Source organism: Podarcis tiliguerta (assembly GCF_965153285.1).
Source record: "Podarcis tiliguerta genome assembly, chromosome: 8".
Taxonomy (NCBI): Eukaryota; Metazoa; Chordata; class Lepidosauria; order Squamata; family Lacertidae; genus Podarcis; species Podarcis tiliguerta.
The window spans coordinates 5,518,413-5,544,777 of record NC_139541.1 but is presented as its reverse complement, the minus strand read 5'-3'; the positions used below and the strand labels follow the sequence as shown (position 1 = coordinate 5,544,777).

At 45.6% G+C, this 26,365-nt stretch overlaps 2 protein-coding genes across 2 annotated transcripts in view; one reads left to right on the top strand and one right to left on the bottom strand.

Annotated features, from left to right (window-relative positions):
* Positions 1 to 1,649: 1,649 nt before the first annotated feature.
* Positions 1,650 to 18,910, bottom strand: NDUFA10 (NADH:ubiquinone oxidoreductase subunit A10; the record flags this gene model as incomplete). The annotated part of the gene is made up of 10 exons (XM_083454107.1): positions 1,650 to 1,992; positions 4,174 to 4,282; positions 6,212 to 6,297; positions 8,712 to 8,766; positions 9,936 to 10,015; positions 11,277 to 11,398; positions 12,790 to 12,876; positions 14,725 to 14,940; positions 16,628 to 16,796; positions 18,569 to 18,910. 10 exons carry the CDS (start codon positions 18,908 to 18,910, stop codon positions 1,924 to 1,926), a joined length of 1,335 nt encoding a protein of 444 aa, XP_083310233.1. The 3' UTR covers positions 1,650 to 1,923.
* The window catches only part of FHIP2B (FHF complex subunit HOOK interacting protein 2B), a 20,951-nt gene continuing 13,410 nt past the window's right edge, over positions 18,825 to 26,365 (top strand). The window contains exons 1-7 of the mRNA XM_083453913.1: positions 18,825 to 18,959; positions 20,009 to 20,087; positions 21,366 to 21,535; positions 22,634 to 22,738; positions 23,279 to 23,401; positions 24,871 to 25,089; positions 25,200 to 25,396. Of these exons, the coding sequence (XP_083310039.1) occupies positions 18,909 to 18,959; positions 20,009 to 20,087; positions 21,366 to 21,535; positions 22,634 to 22,738; positions 23,279 to 23,401; positions 24,871 to 25,089; positions 25,200 to 25,396 (944 nt within the window). The 5' untranslated portion in view covers positions 18,825 to 18,908. The remainder of the gene's footprint in view (positions 18,960 to 20,008; positions 20,088 to 21,365; positions 21,536 to 22,633; positions 22,739 to 23,278; positions 23,402 to 24,870; positions 25,090 to 25,199; positions 25,397 to 26,365) is intronic.

Genomic DNA, 26,365 nt, shown 5'->3' with positions numbered 1-26,365 from the left:
TATAGGCCGGGAGCCAGCGCTGTCTGCAGACACTTCTGGGTCACGTGGCCAGCGTGACAAGCTGCATCTGGCGAGCCAGCGCAGCACACGGAACGCCATTTACCTTCCCGCTGGTAAGCGGTCCCTATTTATCTACTTGCACCCGGAGGTGCTTTTGAACTGCTAGGTTGGCAGGCGCTGGGACTGAACGACGGGAGCGCACCCCGCCGCGGGGATTCGAACCGCTGACCATGCGATCGGCAAGTCCTAGGCGCTGAGGTTTTACCCACAGCGCCACCTGCGTCCCACGCATGTCTGGGTAGCCTTGTCTAAATAAAAATCTTCTGGGCACAGAACCAGAAAGAGTACAGTGGAAGCACCTGCCTGATATCAAACGGCAGGGAATCCCAGAGTGTAGCCGCTGCCACACTAAAAAATCAATTTCTTACAAATACGGAATGAGTATTATATGGAATCTGTAACAGTGTCAGTTCTGTCAATCGAGTGGGTATCTATGCGCTAATGTGATCTTGCAAGCAGTGCAAATCTCTGAGCAAAGGTGTTCTATGCTGACAAGGCCTCACTCTGTCAGCAATTGTGCTGCAACATTCTGCACTAACTACAGCTTCCAGATTAAGAACAAGGGAATCCCCACATTGCAGGGCATTGCAGTGTTCCAGTCTGGAAGTAACCAATGCAGGAGAAAGTGAGAAATGCTCGCTAAGAAAACGTTTGGATGAGGATAGAGGGTACTGGTCAATTTTCAAGCCCTCCCTGGCACGTTCCTCCTAAAAATAAAAAAAAGACACTGCCCAGCCACTTCTAAGACAGACCACAGGCACTAGAAGAGAAAACTAGCAATCTATTTTTCGCCCTATAGGACGCACCGTCCCATAAGGCGCACCTAGTTTTTTGGGGGGGAAATAAAGGAAAAAAATATTTTCCCCCCAGGCGCGGGGTTGGGGCGGGGGAAGTCCGAGCTTCCCCCGACCCCAGCCCCCAAACAGGCAGCTCTCTGCAAGCCGTGGGAGCCCAGCGCTGGCTCCCGCAGCTTGCAGAGAGGTCCGCGAAACCTGGATGCGCTGAGCTCAGCGCGCGCAGGCTTCAGCATGCAGGCAACTCTCCGCAAGCAGCGGGACCCCAGCGCTGGGCTCCCGCTGCTTGCGGAGAGGTGCGCGAAGCCTGCATTCGCCCCATAGGACGCACACACATTTCCCCTTCATTTTTGGAGGGGAAAAAGTGCGTCCTACAGGGCGAAAAATACGGTACTCTGAGACCACCCATTATTCTTCCTCTGAGCCAGACTGGGCCTTCGAGTAACTGCACATACAACCTGCTGAAAGGACACAGAAGAAGCTGCTGGATCAGGCCGAGGACCCATCTAGTCCAGCACCCTGTGCGCACAGTGGCCAACCAGATGCCCCTATTGGGAAACTTGCAAGCAGGATTCAAACACAATCACATTTGAATCCACCAGCTAGAATTCAGAAGCATTGCTGCCTCCGACTATGCAGGCATTGTGGCTGGCTGCCATTGATAGCCCTCTGCTCCATGAATGCGTCTAATTCTCGTTTAAAGCCTTCCAAGTTGGCAGCCAACACCGCTTCCTGCGGGAGCGAGTTCCATAGTTTAACTATGTGCTGTGCGAAGAAAAATGCTCACTAAGAAAATAGCTCGAGTAAAGGGTTTTATTTCATCCAAATCCGGCCAAGCTCCTGGACCAGCCACCATTGTGATGATAAGACCACATTCCCGGGGCCATGCCTACCTGCCATGCCAATCACTTCTCAGTCTTCCTAATGGGATTCAGTTGAGAATTACTTTGCATGGAAGGCGATTTAGACTTCGTTCTTTTCAAGGTCATTCTACAATGACCTGGTCGTGTCGGTCCAGCTTCAGGCATCACACAAAAGGCAGGCTGATAACAGGAGCTCCACCATCCCATTATTTCAGCCAGATCCATTTGTCACCAGCCTCAGCGTTGTAGCCTTGTTCGTATTTACGTCCAGGAAGCTGCAGTAGAAAGCACAGAAGATCCATGAGGGTAAGGGCACAGCTTCATTCTTGTCATCACTCCCCTGAAAATATAACAGCAGGCCTGCTGGATCAGACCAAGGCATCCAGTTCCCACTGTGGCTAGCCAGGTGGCTATGGGAAGGCAGACCTGAGTGCCACAGCAGTTTTCTCCCCAACTTTAGATTCCTGGCAAGTGGCATTCGGAGGCATACCGACTCCAGGAAAACAGGCAGAAGAATATTGTCGCTGTGGCTCATAGCCATAAACAATTCCCTTTTCAAAGGTGGTGGCTGCCACAACCTTCCTTCAGCTTCTCCAATGTTTAGCTTCGCCGCATGACCCCATTAAGGTAAAGGGACCCCTGACCATTAGGTCCAGTGGTGGCCAACTCTGGGGTTGCGGCGCTCATCTCGCTTTATTGGCCGAGGGAGCCGGCGTACAGCTTCCGGGTCATGTGGCCAGCATGACTAAGCCGCTTCTGGCGAACCAGAGCAGCGCACGGAAACACAGTTTACCTTCCCACCAGAGCGGTACCTATTTATCTACTTGCACTTTGACGTGCTTTCGAACTGCTAGGTTGGCAGGAGCAGGGACCGAGCAACTTGAGCTCACCCTGTCGCGGGGATTCGAACCGCCAACCTTCTGATCGGCAAGTCCTAGGCTCTGTGGTTTAACCCACAGCGCCACCCGCGTCCCTTATGACCCCATTAGGTTCTAGCATTATATGGGAGGCAGAGAAAGCCGCTCTCATTCCACTTTCTCTATACTATGCATGGTTTTATACACCTCTTGCCATGTTCTCATCTCACTTACACACACACACAAACACACATGTACTTCTTAATTGTGTTCTCATAATAAAATGTTCCTTTCTCCTTGGAAAAAGCCTGACTGCGTGGGCATGAGGTGATAGCCATCCTTCATAGGGAGCTGTTTCAGCTTCATGATATTTTGGTTGCCCTTTGGGGGATGGCAACCAGAACTGAACACAGTTTTTCAACATAGGGTTTTTTAGCAAGTTGTGGAAAACACTGACCCCGCAGACTTATAACGGACTGATAGCCATTCCCTCTCCTCTCTGATTCTCTCATAAGAACATTAGAAGAGCCTGGCTACTGGATAAGGCCAATGGCCCATCTAGTCCAGCTTCCTGTTTTCACGGGGGTCAGTCAGATGCCTCTATGGGAGGCCTGCAAGCAGGATCTGAGGATGAAAGCCCCTCTCTCCTCCTGTGGTTCCCAGCAACTGACATTCAGAAGCATTGTTGTCTCCGACTGCGGAGGCAGAGCATAGCTAGTAAGCCATCAACAGTCCTCTCCTCCAGGAAATTCTCTAATCCTCTTTTAAAGCCATCTAAGTTGGTGGCCATCACTGTTTCCTGCAGGAGAGCCAAAGTTTAAGTGCTGCAAATCTCCAGAGAATTCTTTTTAAGAAAACTGCAAGTTTCAGAATTCGGGGGGGGGGGGATTGGGCACAAGTTATTGTTTTATAAGTGTACATTAAAAAAAATACTTTCCCCACCACCATCCCTCACCCCACCCTTGTGTTAGACTTCCAATCTACTCAATTGCAATTTCTTTCCACTTCTATTACTTTCTTTCACACACTTTTAAACCAACTTTCCACTTCTTTTTCTGTTACACATTGTTACCCATCTTATTTAGTATTTCAGTATTTATAACGGAACTTATTTATTCTAATAGGAGTTCTGATTTTTCAATATGATTTTGCAAATATCCTTTAAACACCTTCCAGTCCCTGTCTGCCTTCTCTTTTGAGATCCTTCCGATTTCTCCCATTGCTCTGAATATATTGTAATACTCCAATAATTTGGCAAGCCACTGTTTTTGTCGGTATTATACCACTTTTCCAATTTTTCCAATTGTACATTTTTTGTGTGCAAAACACCACCTCTCTCAGGCTACAGATCTAAAAGGTGAGCTGTTTGAGCATCAAATAACCTCATTTTAAAAATTGCTAAATAGGTACAAGGCACCTGAAGTATCCGAGCATAAAACCAAAAGAACAGTGACGAAGGTTCACAGCCCATCATCATGAAAAAGTACCAGCGTGCTGGACCTTAAACCTTAAATATGCAGGGTGTCTCTTGGGGGTTCCTCTTCTGCCACCTTCCAAAATTACATTTTACTGTACCACCACTGAATGTTCTCCTCTTACCTCCTTGTATTCAGTAAACGCTTTGTCAGCATCGAGGCCTCCCACTGTGATTTCAGGTATGTAGAAGGGGAGAGTAGTAGGAAGGATCACATTGTACTTGTCCTGTACCCTAACATGCAAAAAATAACAACAGCAACTTGGTTATGCTTACTGAAAAGGCAGCAGCTTTGGGGATTCACACCGGGGGCGGGAATGACAGGGTTTTTTGGGTGGTGGGGGTAAGGAGAGAAGATGCTCCTTTCAATCTATCAACATCAGAGATGATAATAATAATAATAATAATAATAATAATAATAATAATAATAATTTATTATTTATACCCCGCCCATCTGGCTTAGTTTCCCCAGCCACTCTGGGCAGCTTCCAACAAAACACTAAAATACAATAACCTATTAAACATTAAAAGCTTCCCTAAACAGGGCTGCCTTCAGATGTCTTCTAAAAGTTTGGTAGTTATTTTGCTCTTTGACATCTGGTGGGAGGGTGTTCCACAGGGCAGGCGCCACTACCGAGAAGGCCCTCTGCCTGGTTCCCTGTAACTTGGCTTCTCGCAGTGAGGGAACCGCCAGAAGGCCCTCGGCGCTGGACCTCATTGTCCAGGCAGAACGATGGAGGTGGAGACGCTCCTTCAGATATACTGGACCGAGGCCATTTAGGGCTTTAAAGGTCAGCACCAACACTTTGAATTGTGCTCGGAAACGTACTGGGAGCCAGTGTAGGTCTTTCAAGACCAGTGTTATATGGTCTCGGTGGCCGCTCCCAGTCACCACCCACCCACCCAAAAGCAGGCCAGAGTTCCACAGAGGGGGATAGACAGGCAGCTTTTCTCCTTCCTCGGCTTGGGCTTGAATTAAGTACCAATTAAGTACCAGCTTCAAAGGGTGCTTGCTGCCTCTCTGCACGAGTCACTACTCTGTTTTGCCTCTGCACAGGGTGGGCATCTCTACCTAGCAAATGAACGGCCTAGAAATGCAGAATACAGAAATGAATACAGAATTACAGAAATGCAGCTGCACCTCTGCAAGTCATTGCTCTTTGCTGCTAATCAGAGGGCATAAAAAACCAGGGTTAGCATCCCCCCGAGGGGAAGGCAATCCCCACTGTGAAGCACCTCCAACTTCAATCCTAGATAAAAAAATAAAAATATATCAAGAGTATGCCTTGATAATCCAGTTGGCAAAAATTTATAAATCCAAGACCTATTGGAGATGCAAGAAAGAAATAGGAACAATGTTTCACATGTGGTGGGAATGCCGACCTATTAAACAATTTTGGAATGAAATATATGAAGAAATCAAAAAGATGTTTAAAATATATTTTAGTAAAAAACAGGAGGCATTCCTTTTAGGCATAATTACAAACGATATTCCTGACAATCAAAGGAAAGTATTCCTCTATGCGACAACAGCTGACAGGATGCTCATAGCAAAAAAACTGCAAAGGGGGGGGGGAATCCCATCAATAAAAGAATGGCAAATTAAACTTTGTGAATATATAAATTTGGCAAGATTCATAGCATTCTTAAGGGGACAATCAGGCCAAAAATTAGCAAAAGAATGGGATTGTGTTAAAGAATATAAGAAAAAAACATTGTTCTGGAGTAAGTATAGCGGTATGTAACGAATGAAGCTTTGCAGGGTTAAAAAAATTGAAAAATGGTGCAAAAGGTATAAAGATAGAGGTAATTTACATTAGACACAACAATTCAGAAAGATTAAAAAATTTGAGGTCTCAAAATAGAGGAAGGAAGTCAATATGTACGTAAAGATTATTATGATGGCATGGTTTTCTTTGTAGGTATGGTTTTGTTTTGGGTTTTTTCTTCTTCTTTTGGATTTTATGTTTGTAATTTTTGTTGTAATTTTGCATTGGGGGCAAAAAAGATAATCCAATATATAGGAAACACTGCTGTATGTATTCAATTCTGAAACATTAAAGCTGTGCCACACTCCGTAGTAGGCGGCTCTGAGATGCTTCTGTAGCAAGAGATGCAACATGAAAGGAGACTAGTTAGACTAGTTAGAAAGTCCATCCTTACAGAATCCTCAAGTGATGAAAAGAGACGTCGTCCTGTTCGGGCCAAGGTCCCTTGTTGAACTTCAGGTACTCAATATCTTCTATTACCTGCCAAGAGAAAAGGATTAGCATCAATGCAACCAGCCATCTCTCCACAAGGACATCTGAGCTTCTTTGCTACCACAAGGCTGCAAGGCCAAGATGACCAAGGGGTATATGCTGCACCACAGAAGTACGGAGTTTAGATGGTTTTTTAAAAATCAGCTTAACCTGGAGAATGAACTGGATTGAAATGTGGTGGAAAGTCTAAAACAGGCACCCCCAGCCTGCGGACCTCCAGATGTTTTGCCCTACAATTCCCGTGATCCCTAGCTAGCAGGACCAGGGGTCAGGGATGATGGGAATTGTAGTCCAAAACATCTGGAGGGCCGAAGGTTGGGGGTGCCTGGTCTAAAATCTGCAAGAAGGAACTCCGTTAAGTGCAGAGTTCAGGCAAGGTGATTAGAAAGGAAATGAGAGACTGAGCAATTCCTGTTCCCAGCAAGACAATATCCAGTAACTCACCCACCCACACCCCCCATATTTTGGTTTACAGTACAATCAAATCTCTGCCTTGCTTGGAAGGTAAGGATGGTCTGTGTAGGGGGCAGTTCGGATATACACGTTTTTGCATCTGGAATGAAATGCCCCAATCACAAGACACAATCATACTGTGATTTGCCTGCCTTCCCAGTGGGAACACAAAGTGGCTAACAGTTCAGCATCACATGCAGAGAAAAATAATAAAGCACAATATTAATACAGTGGTGCCCCGCAAGACGAAATTAATTCGTTCTGCGAGTTTTTTCGTTCTACGAGTTTTTTCGTCTTGCAAAGCACCAATGTGCATTGACGGTTTCCCATAGGAATGCATTGGTGGTTTTTTAAAAAAAGGCGCAAGACGTTTCGTCTTGCGAAGCAAGCCCATAGGGAAATCCGTCTTGCGAAGCAACTCAGAAAACGGAAAACTCTTTTGTCTTGTGAGTTTTTTCGTCTTCCGAGGCATTCGTCTTGCGGGGCACCACTGTAACTTCATAGCATAGACACTGCAGTATCACCAAGGAGGCCATCTGAGATCTTCTGCATGCAAAAGCGGTGTTCTTCCATTCAGCCATGAGCCGTCCCTTCGATCACTTGCAGGGGAAAGGAGACTCTCCTCTGAACCTCTCTGGAAGTCGAAGGGACAGATTCTTGCCTCCTACTTCCTACAGCTCCCCCAATACTCCAGGGGAAGAGGTGATGTGTGATAAAACACACTAGGAATTCAAGGCCTTTTGTAAGCTTAATGCAACTCTTGCCCCAGGGACAGCCACATTGCTTTTCTTAAAATCATAGAACTGTAGAGCTGGAAGGAACCCCAAAGGTCATCTAACCCAACCCCCTGTAATGCAGGAATCACAGCTAAAGAATCCCTGACACATCGATAAAACAATAAACACATCTCAAAACCAATTCAACAACAACCATCTTTATTTACTGTCCAGAGACCCAACAAATCGTTACAAAGCAATACACAATTCATACAGCCTACCTCCAGGTTAAAACAAGCATTTTGTTCAGAATATAGGGATCATTAGTTCTTGAAACCACCGATAAAAACTTTGCCACTGCTAATGTTCTAGCATTTGTCCGGTCTTCCAATAGGAACCTGACATAGTGAGCCTCTGATTTTCCCGGGAAAGGTACCAGCAAGGGTAGTATCAGTTCAGCCCTGGCTTGCTCGTATTTTGCACAGGGCAGCAAAATATGTTTTATGGAATCGATGTCTTGAGCACACGAGCAAAGTCTGTCCTGGTAGGGAACGCCTCTCAACCTGCCATCCAACACTGCAGAAGGAAAGACGTTAGGCTGGCTTTGGTGAAAAGCCTTCGATAGTTTGGTACTGTCAGGTTTTTAATGTAAGATGTTAACTTAAAGACATGCCCATATTGTACCCCTACTGCCAGAGGACTACAGACTGCGTGTGATTTGAGATCGCAAGTCACTGTGTGCATTATCCCATAATCTTTGCTTTAACATCTTCATAACCCAGGTAATACCGTTGGGAGGGGGGTGACAGACCAATAGAGGTGGCTTTTTTAGCCGTGGCAAAACCAATTCTGATATGGATGCCGACTGGGAAATTCCCTATTTGAAAGGCTTGTTGCACTAAGACCTGTCAGCTTCCAGCTGATGCAGTTAGTTCACTCCCACTTTCACAGAAACCAAGAGGGAGGAAATACAATGGAATAAAGGAGAAATATCACGCACACCCGCCCTGGCTAGAACGAGCAGGCAGGGGGTGTTGGAAACGACATGCTCTGCTAGGCTAGTTGCACTTCTCTGAACATGCCCACTTTATTTCATCCTTCCTGAACCTGACAAGGCAAAGCTGGAAAGATGGACAGTAAACACACAAGCAGCTTCCACCACCATGAGAGCAATGGAAGGGATCCTGCAAAGGAGGTCACACAAAGAGAGAGAGACAGCTCATGGCAACTTACTTTTTCCACATGTTCAGCCTCGCTTGTGGTATACTGCAAGACCTCAGAAGTCTCACTAGAAGGAAACAAGGTAACACTGAATCACTTTTTTTGATAAGGAGGAAAATAATTAATAATAATAATAATAATAATAATAATAATAATTTAGAGGGACACGGGTGGTGCTGTGGGTTAAACCACAGAGCCTAGGACTTGCCAATCAGAAGGTCGGCGGTTCGAATCCCCGTGACGGGGTGAGCTCCCGTTGCTCGGTCCCAGCTCCTGCCAACCTAGCAGTCCGAAAGCACATCAAAGTGCAAGTAGATAAATAGGTACCGCTCTGGTGGGAAGGTAAATGACGTTTCCGTGCGTTGCTCTGGTTCACCAGAAGCAGCTTAGTCATGCTGGCCCCATGACCCGGAAGCTGTACGCCAGCTCCCTCGGCCAATAAAGCGAGATGAGCACTGCAACCCCCGAGTTGGCCACAACTGGACCTAAAGGTCAGGGGCCCCTTTACCTAATAATAATTTATTATTTATACCCCACCCATCTGGCTGGGTTTCCCCAGCCTCTCTGGACGGCTCCCAACTGAATATTAAAAACAATACAGCATCAGACATTAAAAACTTCCTTAAACAGCACCGCCTTCAGTTGTCTTTTAAAAGTAAAAGTTGTTTATTGCCTTGACATCTGCTGGGAAGGTGTTCCACAGGGCAAGCGCCACTGCCGAGAAGGCCCTCTGCCTGGTTCCCTGTAACCTCACTTCTCGCAGCGAGGGAACCACCAGAAGGCCCTCTGGTGTGTAAATTGACTTGTTTGGAAAGCAAAATTAAGATGTAGTTTTGGACAGGACAAGAAGGGGGCAAAAACAAATGCAGTGTGAAGACGAAGAACCAACTAGGACAGGCCACACCTGAAGATGTGGGAGTAGAAGTCCAGAAGCAAATTGAAATGGGGCAAAAAGAGTGCAGCCAGATGTGAACCTGGCAAGGGTGGCACAAGGCAGAGAAAAAAGAGCAAAGAGGGTTAAAGACAGATCAGCCTATGAATGGAAACACCCAAGAGGGGAACACCATCCAGTTCTTTTCTTTCAGTTCTTTGACAGAGAGCAAAGCTGAGATTTGCACTGTAATTTCCAAAGCCAATCGTACATTAAAAACCAGAATACAAACAGTATGACACAAAGCTGCCGGTGTACAAGCAGTTTTACTAAACAGTGCTTGTTTTGTGTTAACATGTACTAACCTTATCTGAGGCAGGAAAGATTTCTTGTAGCCGTCTTCAATGCTCTGAAGATACGCAGGTGATATTTTCTTTTCATATGGCTTTAAAATAAAATAAAATCACACATTCAAACTCAATGTGACCGAAGCTACTGCTGCTGTATTCATTTGACCAGCTGAAGTCATTTAACTATCACCTTTATTATAACATCTAGAATTTCCAGAGAGGCTTCAGAATTATAAAGTTGAGTACAGTGGTGCCTCGCAAGACGAAATTAATTCGTTCTGCGAGTTTTTTCGTCTTGTGAATTTTTCGTCTTGCGAAGCACGGTTTCCCATAGGAATGTATTTATGGTTTTAAGAAAAAGGTGCAAGACGTTTTTGTCTTGCGAAGCAAGCCCATAGGGAAATTCGTCTTGCGAGGTACCACTGCATTTGTACCAATGCACTGCTGATCAAAGTCAGAAGATGCACTTGTCGAGACAGGTCTTTCCCTCTTGCCCTTGAGTAATACCAGTGGGGGGGGGGGGGGGACGAAAAGTCACACCACAAGACACTTCTGTAACATTATTATTTATTGCTTTCCTACCCCACCGTTTCCTCCAAGGCATTCAAGGTGGCATACATGGTTCTCGCCACTATGCTAGAGCAGAAGGAGATGGAAGTGGAACCACTCATTCCTTCCACTCAGCTGAGATCAGCTCCTCTCCCCCACCCTGAAATGTTCCCATTCCACCTGGCCATTGTAAGAAGAAACCATGCCGCTTTAACAACCAGTGTCTGGGTTGGCTTGTTTTCCTCTTCCCTCCTCTTCCCCCTTTCCTTTAGCCTTGTATGTTTTAATTATAAGCCCCTGGGGCATGGGCTGCCTTGCTTTATCGCCTTCTGTAAACCACTCTGCAAACCTTTTCAGCTCAAGAGGTTGGCAAAAATGCTTTATATAAATAAGGAAGCAAGCCGACTCGCAGAGCTAAAACGTAATATATTCCTATGAGGACAGCCTTCCACACCCTAAAGTGATTTGTCAGTAGAAAAACAATCCTGGCACCACAAGTTCTACACTTCTGGAGAAGAAGCATTCTTTGTCAGACTAATACACTACGCCCGCAACTCATGTGGGGGTTACAACCCTGGGATCACACCTAAAGCCAAAATCGCATGTAGTCAAAACACACTGGGTTCAATGGTCAGTGGGATGGCCTGAGTCTCCCCCCACCCCACCCCCGCTGTACACTCTCTTGCTTTCCACCTCCTTTATTTGTTATTTTCCCAAGGTGATAAAGCTGAATGTGCACAAGTTAAATGTGTGTAAGTTGCGGGCTTACTGAACACAATATTATTCGCCCGCCCAAACCAAGCATACCTTGCCTCTCTCTTCAATCCTTTTCATTACTTCTGAGACAGGTACGTCAATATAAATGGTCAGGTGAGGGGGCAAGAAATCAGAAAGACTAAGATCCTTCATTGTATCGTAGTGCTCCACGCCTAGAAAGAAAGCCAGCAAGAGAATGCTTTCGTCAGCTAAAGGCACATCTTGTCTCAGGCAGAGAAAATGGAAAGTTTTACACCAGCTATTCAAACCACTCTGTAGCAGATGCGCACTGAAATGTCCCACTGTATCACATTATGCCTGTGAGACCACCTTTGGAGAGTCAAAAAATTAAAAATTGCTTGCAGATGACCCAGCAAGTCCCCTTCCTCCTGCTGCAACTCTGCTCCCTCATTCTCCTACCCAAGAGCCAGGAAGCTATGCGGTTAGATCAGCACACACCAAGAACACAGCAACTCTTCGTACAAGGACAAGCCAAGGAGCTCCCTCATTGCCTAGCTCAGAGGTCATAGTGTGTCTGCCTTGCAAGTAAAAAGTCCCAGATTGCGCTGTATAATGTATGGATTAGGTACAAAGATCTCCTAGAAAGGAAAACACCCAGGTGGATATTCCCAATGGAAACAAAGGCCCAGAAAAAGTTAAATATGGAAAACAAATGGTTTTACTGTTGGAAGATAATGAAGGATTTAAATTAAAACCATTTGATCAAATTAAAGATAAAGTGGATTGGTTACAATATTATCAAATTAATGAATTGTATAAGCTTGATAAGAAAAATGGTTTTGCAACGGATAAAACCAAATTGGAAACGGAGTTGTTAGATACTAAAGTTAAGAATTTGTCTAAAATGTATAATTTGTTGCTGGAGTGGCATACAAAGGATGAACAAGTTAAATGGGTAATGACTGACTGGGCAAGAGATGTTGGACATAATATAATGTTGGAAGATTGGGAAAGGTTATGGAAGAAAGGGGTTAAGTTTACTGCATGCACTGTATTAAAAGAAAACATCATGAAAATGATGTATAGTACTTAACCCCAGTAAAATTGGCAAAGATCTACCACATGAATGATAATACATGTTGGAAATGTAGAGGGAAAGAAGGTACTTTTTCCACATGTGGTGGACGTGTCCCAAGGTGAAAGACTTCTGGGAAAAGATTTATAATGAATTGGAAAAAAAAATGGGGGGGGGGGGGGAATCCCAGATCAATTCCCTGAATCTCCAGGGAGGGTTGGGAGAGACTCCTACCCAACAGTAAATGCCTTCTGTTTACATGATGATGCTATATCACAACCCCCCCCCCAAACACACACACAAATACCACAGTGGTCATGGGCAGAGCAGAGGGAGGTAAGTTTCAGGTCTGGGAGAAAAGTGGAGAGAGAGACACCTTAGAGTTGGGCTCCCCTGTTGCAGTCCTACCTTCTTCCAACAGGATACGGGCCTTGTTTGTTCGCCCCCCCCCCCCAATCCAAAGCAGTACCAATGATGGCTGGGTTATAAATCTTTAAAATAAATAAAAACATTCAAATGATGACTTACACCTCTTGTGGATGTAGCCCTGCTTATACATCGCCTCCAAGAACACAAAGTCACTGTAGGGGGAGCGCTCCAGAACCACTCCTTGCCCTGAAGTTAAAGGGATCACAACTTCAGAATGAGACACACCATCACATATTATTCATACAAGTTACGGAGTTTGGGCTTAGAGCGAGGCTAAGTTTTTATTTAAAAAAGGTAAAGGTACCCCTGCCCGTACGGGACAGTCTTGACAGACTCTATGGTTGTGCGCCCATCTCACTCAAGAGGCCGGGGGCCAGCGCTGTCCGGAGACACTTCCGGGTCACATGGACAGTGTGACATCGCTGCTTTGGCGAGCCAGAGCAGCACACAGAAACGCCGTTTACCTTCCCGCTAGTAAGCGGTCCCTATTTATCTACTTGCACCCGGGAGTGCTTTTGAACTGCTAGGTTGGCAGGCGCTGGGACTGAACAACGGGAGCGCACCCCGCCGCGGGGATTCGAACCGCCAACCTTTCGATCGGCAAGCCCTAGGCGCTGAGGCTTTTACCCACAGCGCCACCCACGTCCCAAGTGTTTATTATTATTATTTATTTAGGCAACCTTTATTTAAAGCTTGCACTCCTCAACGCTGCTTATTATGATTTTCTCCCAGTTTGCAAAGCAGCATTATGCATGCAATAATTAATTTCTTGACACTACATCCTAAAGCTCACATGTTCAAGGTCTGCTAATCACAGGAAGAACCTGCAGTTGTATCTTAAAAGTTGGCAGGAAGTGCAGCGCTCTGCTTTGGCAAACCACTCAACCCTCCAGGTCATATTTGTTCAAAATACCTCTGAAGAAGTACAGTACAATCAGATCTTGTACAGGAATTATGTTCTGGGGGTGGCACATATTTGCAGAAATGTGCGTACTCAAACCACCCTATTTACTCTTCTACAAACGTGTCCCAAACAGGCCTTGCCCACCAAGCAAGGCAGAGAACTTTTAAGCGGGCAAGGCCAGCTCAATGTGTTAGCTCTGGGATGCTTCTGCAGGGCCATCCGAGCTCTCATGAGATCTCACAGGGCTGTCCCCAGGCTTCCAAAGCCAGCACGCCGAGAAAGCCTAGCCCAGCAAGGAAGGTAGAAAGTTTAAAAGCTCTTAAACTTTCTTGCAATATCTCCATTGCTATACCAGTCTTAAAAGCTCTTAAACTTTCTTGCAATATCTCCATTGCTTTACCAGTCTTGGCTTTTGAGTCAATATAGGCAGTATAGGCAGCTATTGGGGGGGCATTAAGTTCAGGTTCTAAAATAACTTAGCTGCAATCTTTGTGTTAAGAACATTCACTCATCATGGCATAAAATAAGTCGTCAAGGTACTTTTAGTGTCACTTGTGAACAGGACCAGACCAACCCATTTTTATGGGTTGTTGTTGTTGTTGTTGTTGTTGTTGTTGTTGTTGTTATCATCTCCCTGGTCTTGGTTGGGGAGGGCGGGGTAGAAATAAAAAATTTATTATTATTATTAATTATCATCATCATCATCACCATTATCTCCCCGGTCTTGGCTGGGGAGGGCAGGGTATAAATAAAAAAATATTAGTAGTAGTAGTAGTAGTAGTAGTAGTAGTAGTAGTATTCACCCCTGAAAAAACATGTGTGCATTTAATTTGCTAAATTTCAACCAGCCTGTCTTCAATCATGCAAGTTGCAATTGCACAAGTATCGCTTCTTAAAACGTTCTAGTCTTCATCAACCTGGTATCTGCAATGTCCAGGAAGCCTGCAGCCAATGAGGCTTGTAATCCAAAACATCTGGTGGGCACCAGGTTGAAGAAGACTGAAGAACCAACTATGGCTGGCTGCTGTTCTGTGCATTCCCAGTTATGTTTTCATTTTGCCACATTTTCTCTAAACAGAACCCAAATTTCAATTAGTAAGTTTATTTAGGAACAAAAGGAACTACATTACCTGTGGTCAGCAGGTGTTCCAGGGCATCAGCATACTGTAGGAGGCGGTTACTGAATAACCAGGCTTGAAGCCGATACGAGTTTCCATCTGGGTGTTTAGGACTGCTGTAAAATTTCTCCAGGCTACAATTACCGCTGAATTTTGAATCCAATATTGTTCTATCTCCTGTGACCCTGTCCACATAATGAACATCTGCTTCTGGAAAGTATCGCAAACCTGGAAAGAGCAATCAAAGATTTGAAAGGGAAAGCTAGATATTGATGTTCATCTTAAGCCACTCCAGAATACAAGCTCAATTGCGTCTCTATACACATGCAAGGACTTTCTTTACATTATCTACACAGCACTCTTCAACAACGTTCCACTCCAAACCCACTTTTCAGAAGCGAACCAATGCAAGACAACTGGAGGTCTCTGTCTTTAAAATACAAGAAAGAGGATTCCACCTAAACATTAGGAAGAACTTCCTGAGCTGTTCGACAGTGGAATTTGCTGCCAAGGAGTGTGGTGGAGTCTCCTTCTTTGGAGGTCTTTAAGCAGAGGCTTGACAACCATATGTCAGGAGTGCTCTGATGGTGTTTCCTGCTTGGCAGGGGGTTGGACTCGATGGCCCTTGTGGTCTCTTCCAACTCTATGATTCTAGTCTTCTCAAATCCCATCTTCTCCAGATGGCCACTGCTGTATATTTGTTTATTTTATACACCTTATGTCCTGAGGGATCAGGATGGATCAAAGTGTAATATAACACTAAGACCCTATTATCTAGGTTATTAGAACTTGATTAAAAATCTTTTTTGTCAATTTAGAAAGTGTTTTTGATAAACAGATTCTTCAAGATATTAATTACAGTATGCTTAAAATAAGCAACCAAAATTCCACAGAGCTGACAGATACTTTCTCATACAAGGCATTTCTCCTCCTCCATCACATATTAGGGAACATCTCTTCCTGCCAAAACATACGGCACACATTTATAAACAAAGGTGGTTTGCTGTTTACAAAGACAGGCAGTGTCGTACAATGGTTAGAGTATCAGACTAGGGCCTGGGAGAAGAGGAGTCAAATACCCACTTGGCCATGAAGTTCATTAGGTGACCCAGGCCAGGTACTGCCTCACAGGGTTGTTGTGGGAGTTAAATGAAGAGAGGAAGAACTATGCACCTTAAGCTCCTTGGAGAAAAAGATGGAATACAAATGCAATGATGCAATAGTTCCATTTCATCTCCACACGTATTTAGATTTGACGCAGAAAATATAACTTGCAACTAATTTGCTATGGTTTTGTTAATTGTGCAATAGGCCTGGGTGAAATGAACCCTCCAACCCATCAAAAGTCAACCAGAATGAAGAGGGCTGTCATTGGTACATAGATATTCTATGCTGCTTCCCAAAGAAACAGCAACAGAAACTCACACCCAAAGCTCCGATACAAAAATTACCGTATTTTTCACTCTATAAGGCACAGCAGACCATAAGATGCACCTAGTTTTTGGAGGAGGAAAACAAGAAAAAAAATATTCTGGATTTCAGAAGCCAGAACAACAAGAGGGATCGCTGCTCAGCGAAAGCAGCAATCCCTCTTGCTGTTATGGCTTCTGGGATAGCTGCGCAGCCTGCATTCGCTCCATAACACACACACACATTCCCCTTTACTTTTTAGGAGGGAAAAAGTGAGTCTTATAGAGCAAAAAATACGGTAAATAGAAACAGGGTGGGTGGGCAAAAAAATATCCCCCACCTCCGCTTGAATAGAAAAAGACCTAGTTTAAGAGGAATGCTTTTGTCTGCCACCTAAAGATATGTAACAGTGGTACTAGGTGAGCCTCGCCCCAAGGAGGGCATTCCACTACCCAAAAGGTTACAAATTATATGTGAGTTCCAACAGCAATACAGAAGTACATGCCTAGCTTCTCTGCTACTTGCTGCGCAAGCTTGCCCTTGCCGCTTCGTAGATTGCCATCCACCGTGAAGACTTTGCTGTATTCATTCAACCTTGGAGTAGTTCTCTCTCCCAAAAAATACGCCAGCCAGTTATACCGTAGGCTGCACCGGGAACTCACATGAAGCCTTGCCTAGAAGAGAAAAATCAGATTGAATTAACTATAAGATTTAATATTCTGCCATATTAACATTATACAGGGTTTTTTTGGAGGGGGGGCACAGTATTGACCTAACTCTGACAGATCTTTTTCAAAAAGAAACATTGGATGTCATTAGATAGCTTTATACTGGTTTCACCAGAAATGCAACAGAACACTTATTTATTTATTGTTATTAATTACAATTACATCCCAACTTTTCCCCTCAAGGAGCTCAAGGTGGCATACATGGCTCTGCCGCTTCTCATTTAATTCGTAAAACAAGCCTATGGGGTAGGTTAAGCCCAGGGGCACACCCACTGAGCTTCAAGGCTGAGTGGGGATTTAATCCCTGGCCTCCCAGGTCCTAGTCCAATACTCTAACTACTATATCACACTGGCTCCCTACAATGAACAGAACTCTCCCCAATTTTAACTGAGATTCTTTTCATTGGACTCAGCTATACAGCTGCAAACAAAACGTTTTAAGTGTGTTTTAAGTGCGATATACAATGTGACACCAGATGGCAATGGAAAATTCAATGTTTTTCTAAAAACGCTTTTAAAAAAGCATTTTCAAAACAGTTTTTATATATGTGTAGATTCCACCATTAATACCAGCATGTCACCAATTGTCACATTCACAAATTAAGATGGATTCAAACAATCATACAATGACTGAAATATTGCCAGCAACAACTTAATAGGCAAAATTTTCTATAGGTTCTGGACACCTTAAGGGCCACCTTCTCCCCTATCTACTGTCTTATCTGTCTTCTTCAATAACCGAAGTTCTGATACATGTGCTCCCAAATAGCTGAAGTTCAACAGGAACTAAATAGGATCAGGGCCTTCTCAGTAGCAGCACCAACGTCTGACAAGGAAGCCTGCAGAGGCCTCAAACTGTCTTCAGACAACAGCAAACTTTATTTTGTCTCAAGATAAAGCAAGGCATAAATATTTCAAACCAATACCATTGGTACCAACTAGAAATCTCAAGTTTCTGTCACACAAGAGATCAGTGTCACATTTCACATCAGTTACAAAGCTGACTGCTACTTTACCCCCTCTCCATATCATATTTTTAAAAAGGACAATTATTAAAGAGCAAGGGTTTCTTGCAATATTAGCAACCTTATCTGAGGCATCTTAATGACTTTTCTATGTAAACCTACAACTCCATCGTATGTGTGTGTGTGTTTTTAAGCAACTGTTTAACTGCTCATTAAGTGATTCCCTAAATCTGCACTTAGCTAAAAGCACTACTTCCCTGAAACGAAAAACACAATCCCCTCAATACCGAAACCCCCTCAGAAAATGCCTCTTGGGTGACAATGTTTGCCATCTACTGTAAACTCTCCAGATGGATGCTTACGTTTGGCAATGACCTTTACCCAAACCGCTTTTGCGGCGGTATATAAATACAGCAAGCAAAACAAGCAATCTGCAAAGCGCTGTTTTAAAAAGGTAAGAAAATTGACTGTTGGGGGCGGGGCTGGGGCAGCTTCCAGTCCATTAATTCCTGCAGTGGTTTCTGTCGACCAAAGCGACGCGGCCCCAATTCCAACCCGAGGTGGGCCTGCTCGCCATCCTTCCTCCCCGTCCACCTCGCAGGGTGGGAGCTTGGGGGGGGGGGGCTAGCCTACCTCACAGGGCTGTTGTGGGAGAGGGAGAACCAAGGGCGGGCGACACCTTGCGCTCCTCTGAGGGAAAAAGGCGGGTCCACAAGGGAAGCCTTCCCCCCCCCCCCCCCGCTTCCTACTCACCACCCTGAGCGAGCTGAGTCCCGCGCGGGCCCTGCCAGCCCGCAGCACCGGCGCCAAGGACATGGCGGCCCTCAAGGCTAGCGGAGGCCGCTCGGCAGCCGCGAGAGACAGACAAGCGCAGCTCCCAGAGAGGCCGCCAACCGCGCCGCCAAATCCGTCGCGCCTCGATGACGTCTTGCGGAGGCCGCGCCCCTTTCCGCCCACGGATGGACCAATCAGGGCGTCCTGCCCTCCCTCTCCACGGTTGGGCAGGAACGGCCGCGGGCGAGCGGAGGGGAGAAAGGGCGCAGACGGCGCCCTGGGCGGGGAGGCTCCTCCTCTCTCCTCCCGCGGAGAAGCCATGGCTCTCCTGGGCCGCCTGGGAGCCCTCCTGCAACGGGCCGTGGAGACGGTGAGCGGCGGGGCGAGGGAGCGGAGCTGGGCTAGCGGAGCTGGGCTGGCCGCTTGGCTCCCTGACTGGCTGGCCGGCTGGTCAATCAACTGATCAGGGAGCTGACTGGCTACCTGATTGGTTATCTGGCTGGCTGGCCACCTGGTAAACGAATTGATTGGTTGGCTGGCTGGCTGGCTAAGAAGCTGACTGTCAGGCTACCTGGCTGGCTACCTGACTACCTAATTGGTTGGCATGGGCATAGCCCCCCCCCCCCCGTCAATACAAATCTGAGGTTCTGCCCCCCCCAACAAAAGCCTCCCCCCCCCCACAAAAATCCTGGCCAGGCCCATGTTGGTTGGCTCACTGGCTACCTGGCTGGCAGGCAACCCACTCAGATGGGGTCAGGGATGGAGCTCATTCCTTAGAAAACCACTGCCCTCTTTGTTCTTCCCTCTGCCTGTCCTTTCGGGGTGGACTGAGGAACAGGACCAGATTTAGGTTTGATGAGGCCCTAAGCTACCGAAGGTGATAGGGCCCTTTATATGTCCAGCTGTCCTTTGTCAACAACAAACTGTCACTGGTTTTTTGTGTTGAATACAGCGGTTCCTCTGGTTGTGGACGGGATCCGTTCCAGAGCTCCGGTCAGATCCCGAGGTTTCAGCAACCGGAGGTGCTACTTCTGCGCATGTGCGCAACGTGATAGAGCATTTCTGCGCAAGCGGCAAAACCCGGAAATATACTTCCGAGTTTGCCACTTTCGCAACCCAAAGTTTACGTTACCCGAGGGCAACGTAAGCCAAGGTTCTACTGTATATGCTATATGGTAATTTATGGACCTAATAGGTATCTAAAGACATTTGCACATGACAAAATGTATTTTATCAAAATAATTGTTGAACTGAAATACAATTAAGAAGTAGTATTGGGGGGGGCAAGAGAGTGGGGCCCTAAGCTATAGCTTGTTTGGCTTATATGTAAATCCAGCACTGCTGAGGAGGCATATAAGCAAGGGAACAGCGTGGGCCTTTACCCTCACAGCAGCTTTCTCCTCCCCCCCCCCCTCGCAGGAGGAGCCGCGCCTGGACCTCCCGGCCGCCTTCACGGACCACTGGAAGGGCATCACCCAGTATTACCTGGAGACCACCGGTAGGAACCCCTGTGGCCATGAATGCCAGCACTCACTCCCTTTTGTGTGCAGCCACACCTCGCTTTTCTTCTTGTTGAGCCGTTGCTACTTCCTTTACCGTTGCTCTTACTGTTGATTGAAGGAAACGCAAAGCTTATGGTACACAGTTATTTTATGGAGGTGGAGGGAGTTTCTTAGATTAAGTTAGTTGTGATTCCTGCATTGCAGGGGTTTGGGCCAGATGACACTTTGGGTCCCTTCCAACTCCACAATTCTATGATTCTGTGAAGGAAGGCAGGTGACATGCAGGCTGAAAGGGAAAACAATTGTGGCCCAAGTTGTCCTGACCTGTCAGACCGGTGTGGCACACATTCAAATGAGGCTATATATGGAGTTGAGATGCTTATCTCCCACCTTCCTGCCCAAAAAGTACCCTGGAGACCCTCTTATCAAAATGATAATCTTTCCTTTAAAAAAACAAACAAACCATGAGATCAAGGTGAGGAAAGGGGAATCTATAGGGACAGAATGGGCTAGTTTTGTTTTCTGCCATTTCCCCCTTTTAAGGATACATGACAGCTTTTGGATCCAGCAGACATTTCCGAAGAACTTTGAAATGCAGGAGTATATTATGATAGTATGAGAAAATGCCATAGAATAGGCCAGTCCTTATTTTCCAAGAGGGAACCACCCTGCTGTTTTGCAAAAGGGCAAGTAGAAATACTTGTATAAATAAAATTATGGATAAAAGCCAGTTAACACTGGCAAAAAACAAATCCTGGCCCATAAATCAGCCTCCACCTGTGTGGTGTCCTCCAGATGTTAATGAACTGCTACAACTTCATCATCCTTGACCTCCAGTCTTGCTGACTTGGAATCTGGAGGTTGGGGAAAGCTGCTATGGAGCTTCTGGGATCAGAGTTTGGTTGAGAGGCTGCACAGATTCTTTAGCCCTATTCAGAATTTGCCATGCAGTTGCAGAGAGGCCTGCAGGTATTAGTTCTGGATATTTATTTTTATTACGTTAATATCAGACCCTTCCTTCCAAAGGAGCCCAGGGGAGCAAACAACAGGGAAGAAAGCAAAAACATATTAAAATGTTTTAAAATGGTTCCTGCTTGGCAGGGGGTTGGACTCGATGGCCCTTGTGGTCTCTTCCAACTCTATGATTCTATGATTCTATGATGCTGTTCAACCATCTTTTCAGTGCTTGGGTAAAGGAAAGAATGAGATCCCTGTGTCTGATGAAAAACGGGTGAGTGGGTATGCTTGTGACAAGCTGATTGTCTTTTCTCAAGATGAAAACAAGCCAGCAAAAGAAACCGACATCCCCTGGCGCTTGAAACAGATGCTGGATATCCTAGCGTACGAGGAAAAGAAGCAGCCATCGGGGGAGACAGGACCCTGTTTGGAGTACTTGCTTCAGCACAAAATCCTGGAGACCCTCAGCACTCTGGCAAAAGCAGAGGTACCACAGCTTCCTTTCTGAGCCAGTCCTGTACTTTCTGCCTTCCCTCCCGCCCAAGCAGTGTCTGCTTTGCTGAAATGCAATAGCCAATGTTTTATTGATGGCTTCTCTGTTTTTTTACTGATGTATTCCTTTTTATTTTTGGTTTTAAATCTTGTAGAGACATTTTTCTGCTTTAAATCATCTTACCGTGTTTTACGTTAGCCGCTTAAAGATTTTACATACTTTTTAAAAAAAAAATTAGATTTTCCATAATTATAACGAATATCACATAACAGAGTAACACACAAAAAGAAAAAGAAAAATACATCAAAAAATAAACAAAAATAAACAAATAAACAACGAAAACAAACTTAATTCTTTAAAAGTCCAACCTTATAAACATCTTAATTGACTTCCTCCAGTCCTCCCTTCTCAGTTTCCTTATAATTGAATGTAACAACTTTCCAATATCATTATTAAACTAAAATAAACTCCAATTATAATCCAAGTTTTTCACTTTTCTTAGTGTTCTAAATCCCATTTATTTGATTATATCCTAATTTAATCCTAGGCCTGTTTGTTACTTTCAAGTAGTTTCTAATTTTTTATATTACAATATTTGTTCAAGTAGTCCTTAAATTTCCTCCAATCTTCTTGAAATTCCTCTTCTTTCTGGTCGCGGGTTCTTCCAGTCAGGTCAGCCAGCTCCAAAAAGTCCATCATTTTCATCTGCCATAAAGATTTTACATACTGAGTGGTTTATAAACATTATTGATGAGGATGATCATAGAACTCTCCTGCAGAATAAATTCAACCCACAGGCACCTTTTCTTTTTCCTTCTCTATTCAAGTAGGTGTTTGGAGGCAGCAGCTAGGCATAACTCGAAGGGCTGTTGCTGGGCTATTTTATGCTTTCTGGGTGGTTGTTGTTGTTTGCAATTTTAGGGTGCTTAACTGAACTCCTAATTTTTGGCGTTGTGTTTTATTTTGCTGTTCTCACTGACTTGTCTGAGTCAGTCTCAAGGCTCCTTGAGGCCTGGTGGCAGGAGGGGACAGGGCAGGATCTTCCGAAGGGACCCTCTGTAGCAGTACTCTTGTCTCTCTTCTGATCCCCAGTATCCCACGGGGATGAGGTCTCACGTGCTCCTCTTCTTCAGCCGCTTGCTGGGACAAATGCAGTGCCCTCTGCTGCATTACCTGAACGTGTACAGGCCTGTTCAGGTGAGTGCCTTTCTGCTGAGCCAGCCAGGGTTCGTCTGAGTTGCCCATGCCAAAGAAGGCAATTTCTGGCACTCCCCTCCCCGTCAGATCTGGTGAAAGTTCCAATTAGCATTGTACTCCGTGCTGGCAAAGAAAAATCAAATTCTGTGCCAAGGCAACTCAAGTTCTGCTTACAAGAGCAGGATTCCATTTTCGAAAACAAAGCAGACTTGCATGTTTTCTCTTGGTTCGCGTGATTCTGAGCCCTGGGCTCAAAACTCTTTTGGTCACAGTAAGATTGCATCTTACGTGCGGGTTTGATGTATAAAAACTCTTTTCGCAGCGGGTTTTCCCTGCGCAAAAAAAGCTATTAATCTCTCCAACTTGCTTGCATTTAACTTGCAGGATTTCAGCCAGCGGACTTCAACCCCGTATGGTTGAAATTGAGCATCTTAAATGTCCATAAGATGTGATTGTACTGTATTCCTGAAGCATCTTTCTACCCATTTGCTCCTTGGAGCCACTGCTACCCTCACCCACCCACCCACTGTCCTTCTACAGAAACTCCTCCACCTTGGAAACGACGCGCTAGGCTCTGAGCCTGAGAAGGAAATGATGCAGCTTGTTGCTGCCCTGTGTACCAAGATCAAACAGGATCCGGCCCTGCTGCCCTACGTCCTAGAGGTGAGGGACTCTTGGATCTGCTTGCTTCCAGGTGCCAGTACATCTTTTAACAGTCTGGGACAGACTGCAGAGTGCTCTGTTTTCGCAAGGTCTGTATGTGCGTGGATGACCTTTAAAGCCCTAAACGGCCTCGGTCCAGTATATCTGAAGGAGCGTCTCCATCCCCATCGTTCTACCCGGACACTGAGCTCCGAGGGCCTTCTAGCGGTTCCCTCACTGCGAGAAGTCAAGTTACAGGGAACCAGGCAGAGGGCCTTCTTGGTAGTGGCACCCGCTCTATGGAATGCCCTCCCACCAGACGTCAAAGAGAACAACAACTACCAGACTTTTAGAAGGCATCCGAAGGCAGCTCTGTTTAGGGAAGCTTTTAATGTTTGATATAGTACAGTATTTTAATATTTTTTTGGAAGCTGGCCAGAGCTGCCCAGATGGGCGGGGTATAAATAATAAATTATTATTATTATTATTATTATTATTATTATTATTATTATTATTATTATTTATTACTGCTACAGAAATACACATACCTGATCTTTTATTGCTTTATTTTCAAAAGTTATATAGCATTTACTCAACAGAAATTATCTTAAGTCAGTGGTTCCAAAACTGTTTTCTCCCGGCCAGACCACTTAAAAATTGCTGAGAGTCTTGACAGACCACTTAATTCTTTTTCTGCCTATTTCCACAGTTATTCGGTGTGTGTGTGTGAGAGAGAGAGAGAGAATGAATCCCCAGTGCTCCCAAACCATGCACACCAAACAAGCCTTTCATGTTGGGTCTGCAAATCAAGCAGTGTATGAATTGCATGAAATAGCTAACTCATTTCGTTTTAGGAATCAAGCGGTTTACTTATTATTGGAAGGGGCTCAGTGGGTGTTGCTTTCTGCAGTGGGTGCTCAGCTGCAAAGCTCAGGTTCATTCCAAGCGTATTGATCAGGCCTAGGCAAACTCGGCCCTCCAGATGTTTTGAGACTACAATTCCCATCATCCCTGACCACTGGTCCTGTTAGCTAGGGATGATGGGAGTTGTAGTCTCAAAACATCTGAAGAGCTGAGTCAGTGAGGGAGAGCCAGTGTGGTGTAGTGGTTAAGAGCGGTAGTCTCGTAATCTGGGGAACTGGGTTCGTGTCTCCGCTCCTCCACATGCAGCTGCTGGGTGACCTTGGGCCAGTCACACTTCTCTGAAGTCTCTCAGCCCCACTCACCTCACAGAGTGTTTGTTGTGGGGGAGGAAGGGAAAGGAGAATGTTAGCCGCTTTGAGACTCCTTAAAGGGAGTGAAAGGCGGGATATCAAATCCAAACTCTTCTTCTTCTTCTTCTTCTTCTTTCCTGTGCCTGGTGTTGATTCTGGAGGAGCCACCTACGGGTTGGACCCAGCTGGGGGATTGTGTCTTTGCTTGATTTCCCACCTTAAGCCCAGCATGCCAAACAGGGATAACGTAGCCAGATTCTCCCCCCCGTTTTCAAGGGCAAGAATGTGGCGAGTGGGCAGAAAGTGGATCAGGCCCTCCAACCTCAGGGAGCAACAGCAGAGCCTGCCTTGGACCCTTCCCGGACCCTGCCCACCCCTGTAGAGCAGGACAGAAGACTGTGCCCGGAGGAAGCTTCCTGCGAGGTGCGGCTTGTGGAACCAGCCTCCTCTTCCCCAAACCTGGTGGCCTCCCTCATCAGCTTGTGCAAGAGCAAGGTAAGGGGCCGTGGGGTGGGGCGTACGCTGCCTCTTGCTAGGGCAGGTGGAGAAGGTGAGGCTTCATATCAAGGAGGGGCTTCAGGAGCGTTGTTTTCCCTCCCTTGCAGAAGAGGAAGGTTGCCCTCAAAGCTCAGGAGAACCTTCTACTGCTAACCAGCATCGACCATCAAGCAGCTGCCCTGGCTCTGGCGCGAGACAGCAGGCTTTGCCCCCTGGTGGCTGACCACCTCTGCATGCTGTGCCAGGCCATCCCAGCCACTGTCAACCCTGCCGATGTCACTACGCTTCAGCCGGTCAGCTGGAGGTAAAGATACCCCCAGAGTTTGGTTTGTTTTTAAAAAAAAGTTTTATTGGTTTTCCAAAAATTTTAAACAAACAAACAAACAAACATAAATCCTAACTGTACTTAATCCATTCTTCATAACATTTTTAGGTGACTTCCTCTAATCCCTGTGGCTGAGTTTCAGTATACAGTGGTGCCTCGCAAGACGAAATTAATTTGTTCCGCGAGTCTCTTCATCTTGCGGTTTTTTTCGTTTTGCGAAGCAAGCCCATTAGCGGATTAGCGCTATTAGCGGCTTAGCGGGCTTAGCGGATCAGCTGATAAGCGGCTTAGCGGATCAGCAGTTAAGCGGCTTAGCGGATCAGCTGTTAAGCGGCTTAGTGGCTTGGGAAAGGGGGGGGGGAGGAAAAAACCCCGCAGGAACTCACAAGACATTTTTGTCTTGCGAAGCAAGCCCATAGGAAATTCGTTTTGTGAAGCACCTCCAAAACGGAAAACCCTTTCGTCTAGCGGGTTTTCCGTCTTGCGAGGCATTCGTCTTGCGGGGCACCACTGTATATATCTTTGTAACAGTTTTTCAAAACCAAATTTCTCATAAGATTAACTTAATCACTTAACATCATTCTTTCTTTTCATTTTAACTTTAAACATTTTATACTCTAACATCACATATTTAAACCCTAAGCCTATCTGATATTTGCAAATTTTCCCAATTAAGTTATCTTAACATATCTAACTAAATTTCATCCTTTCCTCCTGGTACTCCTCCTCCTTCTGGTCGCGGACTCTTCCAGTCAGGTCGGCTAGCTCTGAAAAGTCCATCATCTTCATCTGCCATTCAAGATACCCCCAGAGTTTTGGGGCCACAAGGAGGCCTAGACCTTGGTCCTCCACCAGCGAGTGAAGTGGCCTAGCTGGTTTTGCATGGCTTGTTCCCTGGGAACCAAGGAGCCCTCATTGGGACTGTTTAGGAGGAAGTATTGCTTCTGA